General features: G+C 38.5%; 1 protein-coding gene and 1 pseudogene across 1 annotated transcript; both read left to right on the top strand.

The window, feature by feature from the left end:
* The first annotated feature begins 1,771 nt into the window (after positions 1-1,771).
* On the top strand, positions 1,772-2,599 carry LOC114107535 (olfactory receptor 7E178-like). Its single transcript, XM_071602875.1, has 2 exons — positions 1,772-2,126; positions 2,412-2,599. Exons 1-2 carry the CDS (start codon positions 1,772-1,774, stop codon positions 2,597-2,599), a joined length of 543 nt encoding a protein of 180 aa, XP_071458976.1.
* A 3,931-nt stretch (positions 2,600-6,530) lies between these two features.
* On the top strand, positions 6,531-11,524 carry LOC114107534 (olfactory receptor 7E178-like; annotated as a pseudogene).
* The last annotated feature ends 7,161 nt before the right edge of the window (positions 11,525-18,685 follow it).

The raw sequence follows: 18,685 nt of genomic DNA, 5'->3' as shown, positions 1-18,685 counted from the left end.
GGGGTAGAGAGAAGATGGGAAGGGAGGGGAGGGGGGATAGTAGAGGATAGGAAATGTAGCAGAATACAACAGTTACTAATAGGGCATTATGTAAAAATGTGGATGTGTAACTGATGTGATTCTGCAATCTGTATTTGGGGTAAAATTGGGAGTTCATAACCAACTTGAATCTAATGTATAAAATATGATATGTCAAGAACTTTGTAATGTTTTGAACAACCAATAAAAAAAAATCATTTGATGTAACTTCATGGACTTCACAGAGACATTTCAATCCACAGGACTATGTGAATTAGTCCATTTCAGGAGCATAGGACTTCTATTGTGTAATATTTAGATAATTTTAGGGACTTTTAGGTAAGTCTTAAAGAAAACTGCTTATGGACATACACATCAGTACTGACATATACATATCAAATAATAAATATACCTGCATTGTGCTGGGAGTCTAGCTCAGTGGGAGAACACTTGCTAAGCATGTCCAAGGCTATGGCTTCTACCACTAGTGGTAAAAAAATAAGTACACACAATTTTAAAATGCATTTACTCAATCATAAGAACTATTCTTTGGGGGGATAATGTGAGTCTTAGAATGGACTCCTACAGAGAAATTAAGAAGTAAAATATCATAGGTAAAAATTTATATTTCTCTAAATTATCAGGTCTGAAATGCATATTGCTAAATGTTGCTTTTAAATATGATTAAATTGGCTGCCATCCAATGACAGGGTGTCTTGATATTTTAAAATATTTATAGCTAAACATGTTGATAGAGGAGATTGCAATATAATAAAGATTAACACTGTAAGTTAAGAAGCTAAGAAATTATTGTCTCCACTTTAGACACGAGTAAATGGCCAAAGAGTATTTCCACTAATTCTCTCTTTGAATTTTTTTTCTGAATTATATTAGGGTGTTTCCTCCAAAATAATAACCCAGAAAGGCTTTCAAATAGCTGAGGTAAGAGAATTGCATTCTAGTACAGAGAGTATTGATCTGAAAATCTTTTAAATGGTGTAAAAAGGGAGGGACTCACAGGTTTGGGGTTTTCCCTGGTTCTATAGTCCTCAGCCATACATGGGAGTGGTTAAGTTCAGAAAAAAAGGCATTGTTATTTGCAAGATAAGAGGAAATTGTGTTTTTTTAAAAGGCAAAGAACTGTCTTCTTCACTAGATAATTTATGAGAATTGCAAGGGACTGATACCAATAATGTGCATAAACCATAGAACTCCAAAGCAGATCCCAGAATTTCATTTCTGTTTCACCAGTGACATGTGAAGGGGACACAAAGGACAAGTTTGTGTTCTCTGATGACAGTGCTTATGTGTGTTTGGTTGAACACACTTAATCAAACTGTGGGAGCTACCAACGCTAAGGGTAATAATTCTATATTAAATATTTGTTTACATACAAGCAAATTTCAAGTGGGGATGTCAACCTCAAGGAAGGGAGAATCTGAGAATTCAAGAAGCTGAAAAAATCTCCTGGGCGATAACGTGTTTTGATATAAACGAACAACTTTAAGTAAGTATTCAGCAAATACAATCCTAGCTCATACACAGTGTTTAAAATAATTGAAATCAAAGGAATTGGTATCATTCTTTGAGTATATGATATCTACTTGTTCACTTTTCCAACCTTATTTCCTTTTTCAATAGTTGCCCAAGCAGAATAGAAGCACAAAACCTATCACGTGTCTCAGAATTCTATCTCATGGGACTGTCAGAGGACCCAGACCTGCAGCCCATCCTCTTTGGACTCCTCCTGTCCATGTACCTGGTCACAGTGCTTGGAAACCTGCTCATCATCCTGGCTGTCAGCTCTGACTCTCACCTCCACACCCCCATGTACTTCTTCCTCTCCAACCTGTCCTTGGTTGACATTGGCTTCATCTCCACCACGGTCCCTAAGATGCTCTTGAACATCCAAACTCACAGCAGAGCCATCTCCTATGTGGGCTGCCTGACTCAGATGTCCTTTTTTCTCATTTTTGGATGTATGGATGCTATGCTTCTCACCGTGATGGCCTATGACAGGTTTGTGGCCATCTGTAAGCCCCTGCATTACCATGTCATCATGAACCCTCGTCTGTGTGGCCTGTTAGTTTTGGTGTCTTTCTTCTTTGGCCTTTTGGAATCCCAACTGCACGATTTGGTTGTATTACACTTTCCCTACTCCAAGAGTGTAGAAATTGCTAATTTCTTCTGTGACCCCTCTCAGGTTTTTAGTCTTTCCTGTTCTGATCCCCTTACCAAAAATATAATCATGTGCTTGGTTGGTGCCATCTATGGTGTTCTTACTCTCTCAGGGATCTTTTTCTCTTATTATAAAGTTTTTTCCTCCATCCTGAGGATCCCATCCTCAGGTGGGAGGTACAAAGCCTTCTCCACCTGTGGCTCTCACCTGGCAGTTGTTGGCTTGTTTTATGGGACAGGTAGTGGAGTGTACTTTTCTTCAGAAGAGTCGTCTTTCACCAGGAAGGGGGCAGTGGCCTCTGTGATGTACACTGTGGTCACCCCCATGCTGAACCCCTTCATCTACAGCCTGAATAACAGGGACATTAGAGGTGCCCTGAGGAGGTTGTGCAGAACAGTGTGATCATAGGTCCTGTGGTGTCTGTGTAGAATGTATTCTGGAAATGCAGCAAAACTGTACATCTAGACGTTAGATCCTGCCTCTTTGATCACACTGTTTTGTAGTTTAATGATGTATTTATTTCCTGATGGTGCTTCACAGTGAAATGGTGGTTTACAAGGTTGGGAGAAGACAGAAGGCACAATGTTTTGTTTGTTTTGTTTTGTTTTAGGCGGGTACACACTTTAGTTAGGAAGATGGAAATTCTGAGAGTATGTAATCAGTGCCACTGAATATCACATTTAAACATGTGAAAAGTGGTAACGTGCTGTTACTGTCTGACCACTATAATTTGAACATAAAAAGTGGATGTATCTTGAGGGGAAAAATAAATTAAAAGAAAAACAGTTAATAGTATATACAAGATTTCTGGTGAGTACGGACAGACTCCAAATACATTGTAGACATTCATTTTCTCTTCTTCTTCCTCCACTTTTGTAAGAAGTCCATTGAGACTGGGATATTGTTGATCTATGGGACTAATTCTGATTTCTATGCTTTGAGCCTCATGGTCCTCTGATGGTTAATAGAGAGCCTTCCCTCCAGTCCTGGGTCTTAAATCTCCATTCCAGTGTGCTCACATCTGTGTCATTTCACCCCTGGCTTTCTCTGTCAGCAAGCTCCCGTCTGTCCCTAACTAATGTCATTGATGGGATGGAGGCTGAGTTTTCCCTGGGCACCAGTCACAGGATGGGTTTCAAAACTATACTCTGTGTTCATGAACCAGCAGAGAAGCAGCACAACTCATTGAGAGAAAGGATGTCTCACTCCTGTTTCTCATCATGGAGACTGACATGACAGTTTGGGCATTGATATGGGAAAAGACCCACCTGCAGGTTTCAGCTGAGTTCTGTGAACCATGATGGGTCCTGGGAATCCCATTCATGTTTCCTTCTCCTCTCACACTGGTTCTCCCCACCCCTCAGACAGTTATCCATGAAACCAGAGTGTGGCTTCCAACGAACTGTTCCCCATGCAGAGCAAAGAATTATGAAAGTGATTCTGAGGACAAAGAGGAGAGTGTCTGTACCCATGAAGTCACGAGCTGATCTTGAGGGATTCCTAAATGCCAGTGTCTGAGATGTGTGTTCTGTGGTCACTCATGTCATTTCATCCAGATAAACTGCTCCTATGTTACTATTATTTTCCAGAAAAGAAAAGAACACAGCATTTTATGTTCATAATATCAGGTTGCTTGGTAGAAAAGAAGCCAGAGCTGTTTGCATGATCCTTCTCATGAATGATGTAGGCCTCTTGCAGCTTGATAGGAGAACCCTGGACAGTTTCCTGCTTCAGCAGACAACCAGCAATGTCACTACATATCTCCACAGTGAAAGCCCTTTCCTTCTGACATTTTTGGGATAACTGGTACAACAGTAAAGAGAGAAATATTTGGCACTTTCTGGATCAACTCTAGGAATGATTCAGAGAGATGCCAGGCTAGTCTCACAGAAGGAGAAAATACACACTCATCAGACCGGGTCTCTCTCTCCCCTACTCCAGGACATCTTCCCAGCCATCCATGACCTCTTGTTATAGCCAGGCTTCTCCATCTCAAAAGAAGACCTTAATATCACAATTTTATACCATTACTATTCAATGTTGGTTGGAATTGAGAAATGTTCTTTAGACTGCCTGTGATTTAGTACTTTGGACCTTGGCTTCTACTTTTCAATGATAGAAAGCAATGAAAAATTTAGCATATGAAATGTATGGCCTACTTTGTTTTGAATGACCTTCTGTAATATGAGCAGGTGGTTAGTATATGTGAGATGTGACTTTTGAATCTGAATTGATTTTTTTCCTTGGTACAGCTGCATGGGTAGAAATTAAACATAAATGGGTACTCTCTATATATGATTAATAAGTGATATATCTGTAAAATTAGCACAAAATAGAATTTAGATATTATTATTATTGGGTTGAACTAGAAAATTAAACTTCATTCTGTTCAACTAAACTATCCTGTGATTTGAAGTTATTCATTCCCTATCTCTGTAATGGCACAGATTGCTCTGTCCTTACGTATGTATATGCTGTGTGTTTGCACAGGAAAAACTGAATCTACTTCATTTCCTCTTCCCCATACTCTATTCCAGTCATTATTTCCTATATCCTATACCTTGCTTGGCACACAAGAGGACCCAAAAATATAACCTACTTTATAGACATGGAATAGACTCTTGGAAACATTAGTTCAAAAGCATTGGCACAATCAGCGTAGCCTTAAGCACTTGATATTGTCCTAAAAGAAATATGGAACAAAAGGGGATCTCATGTACCTAACAAGAAGAATATGGAGTCAAGAAAGGAGATTCAAGGGGATGGAGGTGGAAGGAAAGGGAAGTTCCTGGGGATTGAAATGGAGCACATTATATTTGTGAACCTGCTGTAACTTGTTGTATGCATAAACCTGCATAAAATATTTCAAAGACATTCTTCACATTCCAATATTGATTCTCACTGATGCAGTGTATTAATAATGCCACTTTTGTGATTGACAATATCATATATCAGGTGCAATTAAATTATATATTTTCAAATATTGAGATCCACAAATGCCAGGGAGGGAACTGGCATATTAAATGATGCTTAAGAAATAAAAACAAAATGTGAGTGACCACTTATAGCCACAAAGGAGGGAAATCAGAAAACTCTATAATATAGAAAAAAAACTCACAGTAGTTTCCTGGCATATTACAATGATTTCTCATTATAAATCGTCAGCTTAGGTTGCCTGTTTAGGTAAGGGAAACCTCACCTTTGTATGTTTTTTATGAATATCCCAAGCCAGGGAAATTGAACTGTTGTCTTAGAGTAAAATGAGTGTTTCAACTGCTTTAAATGCCTTTAACTTGAATGAAGTTTTTCTTAACTGGGTAATACAATTTATTGTATATGTTCTTATTTTTCTTAATAAATATTTATTTGTTTCAATCAGTTATTCGTGAAAGTAGAATGCATTCATGGACTTTGACATATCATACATAGATGGGATATAATTTTTCACTTTTCTGTTTGTACATATTGTAGAATCACATTGGTCATTCAATCATATATATATATATATATATATATATATATATATATATATATATACATAAAATAATGATATTTGTCTCATTCTATTATCATTCCTATCCCCATATACTTTGATATTTTCTATTTTATTGTAGTATATATTTTCCAAATAATTCCTAATGATATTGTGTATTTCAGACATGTCTGTTGTAATATTTGCTTCTTCATCATGAATTTGATTAATTCAAATTTTCTCCTTTTCTCATTACAGTGATTAAGGGTTTATCAATTTTATTTATTTTCCCAAGCAACCAGGTTTTTGTTTTGTCAATTTTTTCAATTGTTTCTCCTGAAGTCTCAGTTTTGGAAGACAGATTTTTTGGAAATGGGTGTTGATGATAGCTACAGAGCAAGGTGAATGTAATGCATACAAATTGATAGTGCACTTAACAAGGTACACATGTTAATTGTTGTTGCATAGATCTCATGCTAATAAATGGAAATATAAGAGAATATTAAAAAAGAAAAGAAAGAAACCCAGTGCATAGAGACAGAACATCCTTCTGAATAGAGAATGAGCCCAAAACTTCGCTGGGCTTTCATTTCCTCTTCTTTTTTCCACTGATAATATTAAAACATCCTCAGAGGATTGGATGACCTGTATCAATTTGTTTAATTGTGACCTGTGTGTGTTGAACCTCCAAGGTCACATAGTGAATAATGAGCCTGTGCCTGCAACCTGTCACTTGAAAGCTTCTGCCCAGTGGGGCCCAGGCCTCTGTGTCCTCCCCCCATGGCTGTCTGCATGGGGAAGCTCATATGTGGCACTGTATTTATATTAACACTGAGAACAGAGCTGGAGCCTTCAGTGAGCATGAGACAGGCTGCTGAGCCTGATTTTGCCAACCGTGGTTATGACCCAGCAGGGGAGCAGCTTAAAGCACTAAGCATGGAGGGAGAAGAGGGGTAGAGCAAGGCCTCTTTTAACACTGTCTCCTCCCTGTCAGGACTGATGTGAGGAATTTGGTAGCAACATGGGGATGGGGATAGGCAAATATTTAGCTTTGATGTGTGTGCAGTTTGGATTCTGTTTTATGAGTTCCAGGCAACACATTCAAATTTGCTTTTCTCCAAAACTTGCTTGCTTGCTAGAGACACCTCAACCATGAAGGCATTGGGTCCCACCACTCTGTTTTTTGGCATTGCAGATTTATTATGTAGAGGATGATGGCAAAGAGGAGGACTCTGGTCCCCATGGCATATTCTCTGACAATCAAGGGTTTCCCTTGTGCCAGGCTCTGGGTTACAGTGCTAGTAAAGGTTGTTTCATTTCATGTCATCTGCAGAGTTTTCCCCAAGACACTAGTGCTTATTTTTTCCAGAAAAGGAAGGAGAACAGCATTTTTTTACAACTATTATGAGGTGACTGGTAAAGAAGAGTGAGGAGAGTTTCAATGGGTCTGACTAAATACAGACAGAGGGCACTTTCCAGGAGAATCCTGGCAAATGATTCCCTAAAGAACCTCAGGAGATATTTCACATTCCTGTCCCTCCAGGTCAATGACCCAGGACTACAGAGTCCATTTCCTGACTCCCCTCTCAGGGTACCACGTTCTCTCCAGGCGCCCTGGCCCAGGGTGCTCTCCCATTGTGAGTCCTGGCAGAACAGAGTGGACCACAGTGTCTGGTATCTGCCACACCAACTACAGCAAGGACAGCTCAGGGTCACAGGCCAGGATCACAGAGGAGCAGGCACAGGATAATCCAGCAGAGATTGCCTCCTGACCCTCCTGGGTCACCCCTCAGGTGTCCACATCCATGCCCACTCTTGTGTTCTGCTCACTCAATCCCAAAAGCAGAGAAACAGTCTAGCGGTTTGTTTTCTTCCAAATTAGGGCATTGGCCAGAGTTTTAACATGTACCTCAGGTGTCCCTGTGGCTTGAATCTTTGGTTTACCTACTGAAATTTATGATTTGTGGGAAGCAATAAAAAATGTCAGTGCAATTGGAGCGAATCTGTTGCTCCAACTTGTCCTGTCTGTGCTCAGGGAAAGTTAGTACTCTGTCACTCAACATTGTCTTCTGAAATTTTTTTTTACAACTGCATTGAGTAATCAATAATCATAAAAGAGCACTCCCAATGTGGTTAATGTGTGATGAATGTATACAATAAGGGTGAAATACATATAGGACATTATTACCAGTAGTAATGACATATTCAAGCTTATGTGTATCCATACCATTGAGCTAAAATATCCTTTTATTTAAAGTTACTGTTTCCTATTTCTGTAACAGGGCATGTTATTTTGTCCTTCTATAAGATCATGCTGTGTTTGGAGAGGAATGCCTAATCCCCTTTCACTTCTGATTCCTCAAAGCTTAACCCTTGTTTGGCACAGAGGAGGCTTAAAAATTTTTAAATGTCTTTGTTAAACATTAAATGGGCTCCTCCTTGGTTACAGAGCTTGTCCATAGTCAGTGTGGCTTCAACACACTTGGTACCCTCCTCTCTACACTTTAATCCCTTTCAGGAATGTCAAAATGAACACGACACTAGAAATAACAGCTCTTGCTTGTGTTTATATGGTGTGCACATGAGCTTCTACATTATACAGTTAATCAGAAGTGATGAAAGAGCCATCTATGGGTAACGAAAATATGAAAGAGGACTAAAGAAAGTGGCAAGTAATCTCTACTTGATGAGTTATAACATGGAGTCACAATATTTCAGTTTTTGCTAGCATTTTGAAAATGTTTTTATCAATAAATCATTTCCATAAGGATTGAATTCTTTGCATGTTAAAACAATAGATGGCCAAATGTTTACTAGGTCCAGTAGTGTCATGCCTGCTTTGTATGTAGGAGATAAGGGTGCTTTCATCCCCATTTGCATTAAGCAGTATGCACCCAGGGAGTTGGAGGGATGTACACACTTTCCACAAATATTGGCAGGTCAGTGAGCCAGGACTGAAATGTGGATGTGTTGACCCCCATATCTGGATGCTGTGTCCATTACTGAAATAAAAAGTAAAAAAAAAATATTATTCAGTATGGAAGATGACATTTCTTGGTCAATAATCACATCAGGATTATTACCAAATATACATTAGCAGTATTATTTTATTTATACACAATTTCCTTTATAAACTAAAAGTTAAATGATTTATTTGACCAGAACTGATTTGTATTAAGACACCAAACATAAGAAATAGTAACATGGAGCATGCATCGATTTCTGGAATTAAAATAACTATATGCCCATATTACCAGGAAATTTTCATTTCTGTGATAGGGAGACAGACATAAGAACTTCCAATTATTTTTTGAAACAATAAACACTAGTTAAATGTTGTTCCTTATCAGGATATGATGTTTATCATGTAAATCATTTGAAATAGCTGCATGCACTCCACAGAAACACTTCAATTCACATGACTATGTGAATTAGTCCATTTCAGGGACATAGGATTTTGACTGCATGATAGGTAGATAATTTTAGAGTTTTTAGGAAGGTCTTAAAGAAAACTGCTTATGTATATACAAATTAGTACTGACATGTATATATCAAATAAAAATTATACCCACATTGAGTTGGGGGTGTAGCTCAGTGGGAGAGCACTTGCAAGGCATGCCTAAAGCTCCTGCTTAGGCCCACAGTGCTAAAAGTAAATAATAAAAATTTAACATGTATCTATTGACTGGTAAGAGCTATTTCTTTGGGGGAGCAAGTGTGCATGAGAATGTATTCTTGAAAAGAAAAAAAATAAGTGAAATTTTATAGATGGCAATCAAGTCTCTCTAAATCACCAGGTCTGAAATGCATTTTGCTAAATGTTTGTTTTTTAATATGTGAAGTGGGTCTTTTGACAGCACAAGTACATAGTATTATATATAGTATATATAGTACATAGTATAATTTCTACATACTGGCAAGAATTCTAAGGCACTGATTCTCAACCCTGGTGTAGGAAAACAACAACAATATTTTAAAATATTCACAGCTATATATAGTGATAAAGGAGATTACAATATAAGGAAGATTGTAATACCAGTTTTATATTAATACTAGACACTGTGAATATATTGTCTCCATTTTTTATATGAGTAAATGCCCAAAGAGTATTTATCATATTTCTGTTAATTTCTTCTTTTGAATTTTTTGCTGAATTATCACAGTGTTCCCTCCAAAATAATAACCCAAATGGCCTTCAAGTAGCTGAGGTAAAAAAAAAAAAATTGCCTCCAAGGACAGAAAATATTGATGTGAAAGTCTATTAATTGGTGTAAGAAGGAGGGACAGACTCACACAGGTTTGGGGGATTTCCCTGGTTCTACAGTCCTCAACCATTCATCAAAGAGTTTAAAATCACAAAAACAATGAGGTGTTAACCACAGGACACTGGACATTAATTAAAAAAAAAAAAAAAGAACTGTTTGCCTCTGTAGAAATTTTATGGGGATTGCAAGGGTCTGAAACAAATAATGTGCATAAAATATAGAATTCCAAATTATGTTACTGCATTTCATTTCTGTTTCAATACTGACATGTGCAGGGCACACAAACGCCATATCTGTGATCTGTGATGCTAGTGCTTGTGCATGTAGTTAAAACACTTATTAAACTGTGAGGGCCACTTAAGCTAAGGGTACAAGTTCTATATTAAATAATTTTTAAAATACAAAGAAATTTGAGCAGGGATGTCAACTCCAAGAAAGGACTAATCCCAAAACCCAACAAGCTGAAAGTCTCATGGGCAATAACATGTTTTCTGATGTGAACTAACAACTTTAGGTAAATATTCAGTGAATACAATCCTAGTTCTTAGATGGTGTTTAAAATAATTGAAATCAAAGGAATTGGTATCATTGTTTGAGTATTTTACATTTACTTGTTCCCTTTTCCAACCTTATTTTCTTTTTCAATAGTTGCCCAAGCAGAATAGAAGCTCAAAACCTATCACGTGTCTCAGAATTCTATCTCATGGAACTGTCAGAGGACCCAGACCTGCAGCCCATCCACTTTGGACTGTTCCTGTCCATGTACCTGGTCACAGTGCTTGGGAACCTGCTCATCATCCTGGCTGTCAGCTCTGACCCCCACCTCCACACCCCCATGTACTTTTTCCTCTCCAACCTGTCCTTGGCTGACATCGGCTTCATCTCCACCACGATCCCGAAGGTGCTCGTGGACACCCAGACTCACAGAACAGCCATTTCCTATGTGGGATGCCTGACACAGATGTCTCTTTTTCTCATTTTTGGATCTATGGATGTTCTGCTTCTGACTGTGATGGCCTATGACCGATATGTGGCCATCTGTCACCCTCTGCATTACTTAGTCATCATGAACCCTCAACTCTGTGGCTTCTTAGTTCTTGTGTCTTTTTTGGTTAGTCTTTTTGACCACAACTTCACAATTTAATCATCTTACAATTTACTAACTTAAAAGGTGTAGATATTTCTAATTTCTTCTGTGACCCTTCTCAACTTCTTAACCTTGCCTGTCTTGATACCTTCTCTAATAACATCCTCAAGTATTTTCTTGGTGCCATATATGGCATTTTCCCCATCTCAGGGATCCTTTTCTCATACTATAAAATAATTTCCTCCATTCTGAGCATCCCATCCTCACGGGGGAGGTACAAAGCCTTCTTTATCTGTGGCTCTCACCTGGCAGTTGTTTGCTTGTTTTTTGGGACAGGCTTTGGAGCGTACCTTGGATCAGCTGTGTCCCATTCTCCCAGAAAAGTTGTGGTGGCTTCAGTGATGTACACTGATGTCACCCCCATATTGAATCCTTTCATCTACAGCCTGAGGAACAGGGACATTAAAAGTGCTCTGAGGAGGCTGCACAGCAGGACTGTCTAAACCCAGGACGTTTGGTGTCCAGCAGTAGGGTATTTTGGAAAATGTAGTGAAGTCAGACATCTAGTCCTTTCAATCTCATCTCCTTCAAAACATTAATGACTTTAATTTCTCATCACATTTCATATAAGAATGGTTGTAACCAGGATTGGGAAAGGGGGTCTGGGGAATTTTCAAAATGGGAACAAATTATCACTTTGAGATGGTGAAAAATTTCTTGAGATGGATGATGATGATAGTTTGACAACAATGTCAATGTAATTAAGGCTGTTGTGCTGTGTACTTGAAAATGGTAAAAACTGTAATGGTTTTGAGATTTAAATTTACCACAGTTTATTTTTCTTGCCTAATTTCTCTAACAAATATTTCAAGGATGGTATTGAATAGAGGTGATGGAAGTGTACATTTTTGCCTTGTTCCTGAATTTGGGAAGGAAGAATAAAGAAACATAAGTCATGTGCAAGAAGTCTAATTGTCTATTTGCTGAAGATATCATCCTATTCTTGAAGATCCTAAAAACTGCACCAATGGTTTCTTTCTTTTCTTTTTTTTTTTTTTTTTTTTGGTTTTCTTTAGTATATTGAATATCTTTCTAAAATAAACTATGAGAAAGCCATTCTAATTCAATAGAAGAGATGCTGAAAGATTCAAGATTAACACCCATTATTAGCAATGTAAAACAGAGCAAAAGATCCTTGAATTATGCTTGTAGAATTCTGCCCCCATGGGAGAAGGGTCAAGCCGAAATCCATTAATGGGAAAGATGAAGAAAGATGGGCTCTCAGAGCAGGGGTTTCTGGCTAAAAGCTGTTCCTTGCTCACTGTGTCAATGTTTTTTCTCCCAGCCCCCTCAGCCTAATTCTTTAGGCTAAGATGGTGGAGATGATGTTTGCTGTAGTAGAGAAAGAAAGTGGCGGGCTGAACCCAGGGATAGTGCTGAAAAGCTTTCCGAGTCACGCTTGGCTCAGGGTTCTCCAGGGAAGATGGACAGAGGAGCTAGAAGTCCAGGTGGCAGGACACGCCTGGATAGCAAAGAGAGAGAGTCTGCAATGCCCATACAAGGGACAGCAGTCCAAACCCTATCTTGCATAAGCAGATGGAGTCTGACAAAGACTTGCCCTAAACTGTCTCCCCTGTGGGACTGACCTAGCCCTAGTAAGCCCTTGGTGGGCAGCCTGGGAGAGCGGGGGTCAGGGTAGCCCAGTGTTGGACAGGACACCATGGGAGACAGACCCCCATGTGTTTTCTGGCTCATCTCCATCTCTCAAAGCTTTTGGACATGCACACAGCTGGAGGAGATCTCCCTGGCAGAGAACTTTGGAAAGCTCCCTCTAGTGAGACTGGGCAGAGGTGGCAGGGTTGGGGTGGGAACTGCCTTGAGAAAGCAGCTGAGGAAAGGTTTGTTGAGCTTATAAACATATTGAGCAATTCTGTAGTATACAACATCAGCACACAAAAACCAGGTGCTTTCTTACATGTCAATAATGAATATGTTGAGAAAGAAATCAGGAAAACAGTTCCATTCACACTAGCCTCAAAAGATCTTCAGAATTAATTTAACCAAAGAGATGAAAGACCTCCTCAAAGAAAAGTATGGAAGGCTGGAAAAAGTAAGAGAGAAGACACCAGAAAATGGAAAGCCCTCCCATGTTCAGAGTTAGGAAAAATTAATATTGTTAAAATGGCCCCATTACCAAGAAATCTACAGGAGTCAATGCAATACTCATCAAAATATAGTTCTGAGAAGAACTGGAAATAACAGTTCTAAAATCTGTGTGGAAGAACAAGAGACTCAAAATAGCCAATGCATCTCAGATGCAGAATAACCAAAGCAGAGTAGAGCTGAAGGCATCACAATACTCAATATTGAAATACTGAAATCCTTCAGGATTTAGATAACATGGATCAATTTGTCTAATTATGAGCTTTTTGCATTAAACCTCCAAGGTCATATGAATGTCAATTATCAGCCTGTAGCACTTCAGCTTGATCTATTTGATCCACTGGCCTCCATGATCGTGTTTCTTCCTTCCATGGTTCTGCATCAAGAAGCTCCTATTTGAGACTGAATTGATAGCAATCTTAGGGACTGAGCAGGCACTCAATGGGCACCAAGCAGGAGAGGGGCATTAGATCTGTGTTCTTTGGTTATAACCCAGCAGAGATGCACCATACACCAGTGAATCCTGAAGTAGACATTGGGTGGAGGAAGGTCCATTAGAAATGTTGTTTCCTCCTCCTCAGGTCAAACATCACACTTTGACTAGCTAAACAGGAGGATACCAACATGCTAAATTTCATAATCCATTCTCCAAATGCCACATCAAAAATGCCACAATTAAAATCAGATGACTGAAGACTTGTGTTTCAAAACAAGAACCCCACAATGCCATCCAAAACCAAAGAACAGAGGTCATTCCTTGGGCTTCTACTATTTAATGTGTGGTTTGTGGATGACTTGCTTAAGAGAACTGAAAGGCAGGAAAGAAGCAGGGAGGCCCATGTTGGGGTTGAGGGAAAGAAAAAAAGGCTTCTAGAAAAAACAATGATTTCAGATTGGAGAATATTGCTCCAGAAAATAGAAAGGATTTATGAAAAAATAGAAAAAAATGAGATTAGAGAGAATATAGGAGTATAAAAGACAGGGTGCTGTCCATGCTTTGGATACTTTGGACACAGGCATCAAGCATTCTCTTCCTCTAATTAAAAAATGTAGGTGTGTGTAAGGAGTTGAATGACACATCAAATAATAATGAAATAATCCCAAGATCATTGGGTTGCTTACAACTGGGAAATATTACTGAGGGTGTATGGACCTCAGCCTGAATACTTTAATCATAAATATTTTTTATTAAAAATATACACAGAGATCTGGGGTTGTAGTTCAGTGGCAGAGCACTTGCCTACCATGTGTGAGGCACTGGGCTCCATCCTTGGCACCACATAAAAATAAACAAACAAAATAAAGAGAAGCTGTCCATCAGCCAATACAAAAAAATAAATAAAAATTAAAAAAAAATAAAATACAGTGTTTGGGCCTGCATGTTTCCTTCTTCTTGTCCTCTTTTCTATTTAGAAGGTATATAATCAATATAGAAGCATAGAATCTAACATGTGTCTCAAAGTTACATCTCCTGGGACTCTCAAAGGATCCAGAACTACAGCCCACCCTCTTTGGGATGTTCCTGTCCATATTCCTGGTTGGATTGTTTGGGAACCTGCTCATCCTCCTGGCCATCAAATCTGATTCCCCCTGCCCTCCTTCATATATTTATTCCTCTCCAAAGTGTCATTAGCATGCATTTTTAAATCTCCACCATCCAAAATAAGACTCATCGCCTATGTGCACTTCTTGACACAGATCTCTTTTTATCATTATTGGGTACATAGCTGATCTGCTTCTGACTGTGTTGGCCTATGACATCTTTTTGGCTTTCTGTCATCCTACATTACCCAGTCATCATGAGCTTTGGCCTCTGTGGCTTATTAATTTTTATGTCTTTTTGGTTAGCCTTTTGGATTATTAGCTGAAAATTTGGTTGTCTTACAATTTACTGACTTCAAGGGTGTGAAATTTTCTAGTTTCAGCTGCTTTATCTTACCTGTTCTGACACCTATTCTAAGAATATTGTAAAGTATCTTATTGTTTATATTTATGGCTCCCCTCATCTCAGGAATCCTGTTTCTTAATGTAAAATTATTTCTGCTATTCTGAGAATCCACCCACAGGTGGAAAGTACAAAGCCTTGTCTACCTGTGGATCTCATCTGTCAGTTGTCTGCTTATTTTTCAAAACATGCATAGAAGTGAACCTCAGACCAGCTATATCATTTTATTCTTGAAAGTTTGTGGTTACTTCACTGATGTACTCCTCTGCTGAATCCCCTCATCTATGGTGTAAGGATCAGGGACATTAAAAGTGTCCTAGGGAGGCTCCGCAGGACCTGTGGCATCCAACTGCAATATATATTGTAAAATGTTGCAAAGCTAAACACCTAGTCCTCTCCATTTAGCCTCCTTGGTAACATTATTTTTGTAGTTCCATGGCTTTAATTTCTTGTCAGGTATCATAGGACACTGGGGTAGCCACTGCTGAGGAGGGTGTTTTGGGGAGTTTTAAAAATGAAAACGAATCCTCCATTTGCAAACGTGAAAATTTTCTGGAGATGGACGGTGATGATAGTTTACTGCAATGTCAGTGTAATTAATGCCTATAAATGTGCACTTGGCAGGGAAGAAATTGCATTTTCCCCAAATATTGATTTTACTGTAATAAAATGTAAATAAAAGCAAAATTCATCCCTAAACAGAAATTAAAGAAATTAATTATACCCAGGAGATTATTTTTCAGTAGTGGAAGGACTACAAACACTTTTTGACATTTTCTCCTCTTCTTCCTCCACCATTAATATGAGGAAGTCCTTAGAGTGGGCCAATTTACCTAATTATGAGCTTTGAGCATTGAGTCTCCAAGGTCCTATAAAAGTCAATGTCAGCTTGTGTCTCTAGTCCCTCAGCTCAATGGTTCCAGTCTAATGTATGCCATACCTATGTCTCTTCCATCCATGGTTTGGATCAGGAGGCTGCGCTGATATCAATCCTAAAGCCTGAGAAGGAAGGTCATTTACTACCAAGGAGGGAGGAGTGTTGGAACCACAGTCCTTCATCATGACCCACCAGAGACACAGGGCAAATAAGTAAGTGTAGGAACTGAAGGATGGAGGAGGGACTACCCAAAGCATTTTTTTTTCTCTTCATCAGGAAAGTCAAAATATCTAGGTAGTTGTATTGGAGAAGAATAATGTGCAAAATTTTACTTATGAGCACTCTGAGTTTGCATATATGATTTTTGCAAGAGAAATCTTTCCTCCCACACTCTGCTTTCCATAGCCTGTTATCCACCATAGCAAAAAAAAAAAAAAAAAAAAAAAAAAAAAAAAAAAAAAAAAAATGCACCCTTTTCATCTGTGTCCTAAGCACTGTGATAGTATCTATAGGCTCATGAATCTTTATTGGAGAATTTTGAGTGCCAAGTCCTGAGCTATGTGATCCATGTAGATTGTTTGAATTTATCTGCAAAGTTCTTCCCAAGGTATAAGTTCTACATTATTTTTACAAAGACCAAAGGAGCACAGCTGTTTATGTAAATTTGTGCTAGGTGTTTAGGTTGGGTAGAATAACTGAAGCCATGTTTGACTTGAGCTGTGGATTTGAGACACAGGGTGTCTGGGCTCAACAATGCTGACAGGTTGTCCCCTCTCAAGCCAACCATGCATTTCTTTTTCAGGATGGGACTTTACTATTGCTCCCATTTTGGAATTTCTGTTAGGTCTAGAGATACAATAATGTGTGACATTTGCTTCACAAATTCAGGTAGAATGGATGAGATGACTGAGATCTAAGACAAAGAAGGCACACAATAATTCTACACAGACCTCCCTCCTTCCCCCACTCTGGGATGTCCTTGCAACTGTCCATATCCTCCTGTTCTCATAAATAGAGCCCTCAATTTGAGAAGGGGACATAGTGTAACATCTTTATTTCATTACTATGCAGGAAACTGGAAAGAGTTATTAATGTATTTGTTATGTGCCTGCAGTTCAGCCTCTGGATTATGTTCAAATATTCTTAAGGTTGGAAAATAATGAAAAAATTAGCACATCAGACTCAGAGTTTCACAATTTCATTTTCACTGCTGCTGTTGGCTCCAACTTAGTATTTCTTGAATATACTTCATGTTGTTAGTATCTCTGAAAATCAGTATTGTCATTCAAATAGATTTCTAGTTGATACAGATGTATTAAGTAGAGATTAAAAAGAAAATGGGTATTCCCTACATGATTAATATGTGATGAATGTATAAAACAAGGGAAAATAAAAGTTGGCTGGTTATTATTAATATGGCAATATGGCAAGGTTAATCTACATACTCCTTCAAATAAAATGTCTTATGACCTGAAGTTAGTCAGCCTTTTCCTATAATGTTGTATTTTAATTGTGTCCTTATATGCTGTATGTTTGGAGAGGATTGTCTTATTTCTGATTCCCCAGAGCCTTTAATGTATTTGGTATAAAGGACATAAAAAATAAAAAAAAAATGTTAAACACTGGATAGAACATCCTTTGTTCACAGATCCTGGCCATAATCTGGGTGTCTTCAACACACTTGGGGCTTTCCTGTCTGTGCTTTCACCTTCTTAGGAACGTGCCATAGAACAAGATATATGATGTAACAACTCTTGTTTTTGCCGTTGTCATGGGCCCATGGGCCCTATACTTATGCTTCACAGCATCTAAAGCATTCAGTTATTTTTTAAACAACAACAGAGATTTTCATAGGCATAAGAAAAGCAAACTAGGTACTAATGGGAGTGCCAGGAAACCTCCTTTATTGGGCTGAGACACATGTTAGAATTCCACATCATTCCATCCTTCTAGTGTCCCTTGACAATAGTGTTCACCAGCAGATAGCGAGTAGGTAAACAGAGAACAGACTGTTTTCTTAGTGATTTCTTAAGAAAAACCCCACAATGATCAAGTATTTATTAAGATGCAAACATCTATATTATGAGCTATACATGGTGTGACCACGAGTGTTATTCTTCCTATTTCCATTAAGTAGTACGAGCACAGAGAGGTACTACTTATATAACAGGTCCATATACATGCCAAGAATGTGTATTAGTAACTCCTAGTGCAGGCTATTTTCTCTTTTACTAGAGTCAATTGTAGATAATACTCCCAATACAATATGAATTTTCTGGAGTAGATACTTCAGATTAATTGTTCTTAGCTGGGTCTCAGGGGTAATTTTGATAGTGCATATTAGGAAAACTGTGGGTACACATGATGATGAATTTTTTTTTCCTGAGACAATAGATATAGGTGATTAATAATAATATTAACATTCATCCACAGTGGATGTCAAAGAACTATCTACCACACACTCATTATAATTTTCACTTGTGTGAAATAGACATAACAAAATTTTTGGGGGGGTACTGGGTATTGAACTCAGGGGCACTCAACCACTGAGCCACATACCCAGACTATTTTGTATTTTATTTAGAGACAGGGTCTCACTGAGTTGCTTACCACCTCCCTTTTGCTGAGGCTGGCTCTGAACTCTCCATTCTCCTACTTCAGCCTCCCAACTTGCTGGGA

Source organism: Marmota flaviventris, chromosome 1 (assembly GCF_047511675.1).
Source record: "Marmota flaviventris isolate mMarFla1 chromosome 1, mMarFla1.hap1, whole genome shotgun sequence".
NCBI lineage: Eukaryota > Metazoa > Chordata > Mammalia > Rodentia > Sciuridae > Marmota > Marmota flaviventris.
Note: the sequence above shows the minus strand (reverse complement) of the source record. Positions and strands in the feature narration are given on the sequence as shown.

Coding starts and splice junctions, on each gene's coding strand:
- LOC114107535 (XM_071602875.1), top strand. CDS start 1,772: ATGTACCTGGTCACAGTGCTTGGAAACCTGCTCATCATCCTGGCTGTC. Junction 2,127..2,411: donor TTTGGTGTCTTTCTTCTTTG/GCCTTTTGGAAT, acceptor CTCACCTGGCAG/TTGTTGGCTTGTTTTATGGG.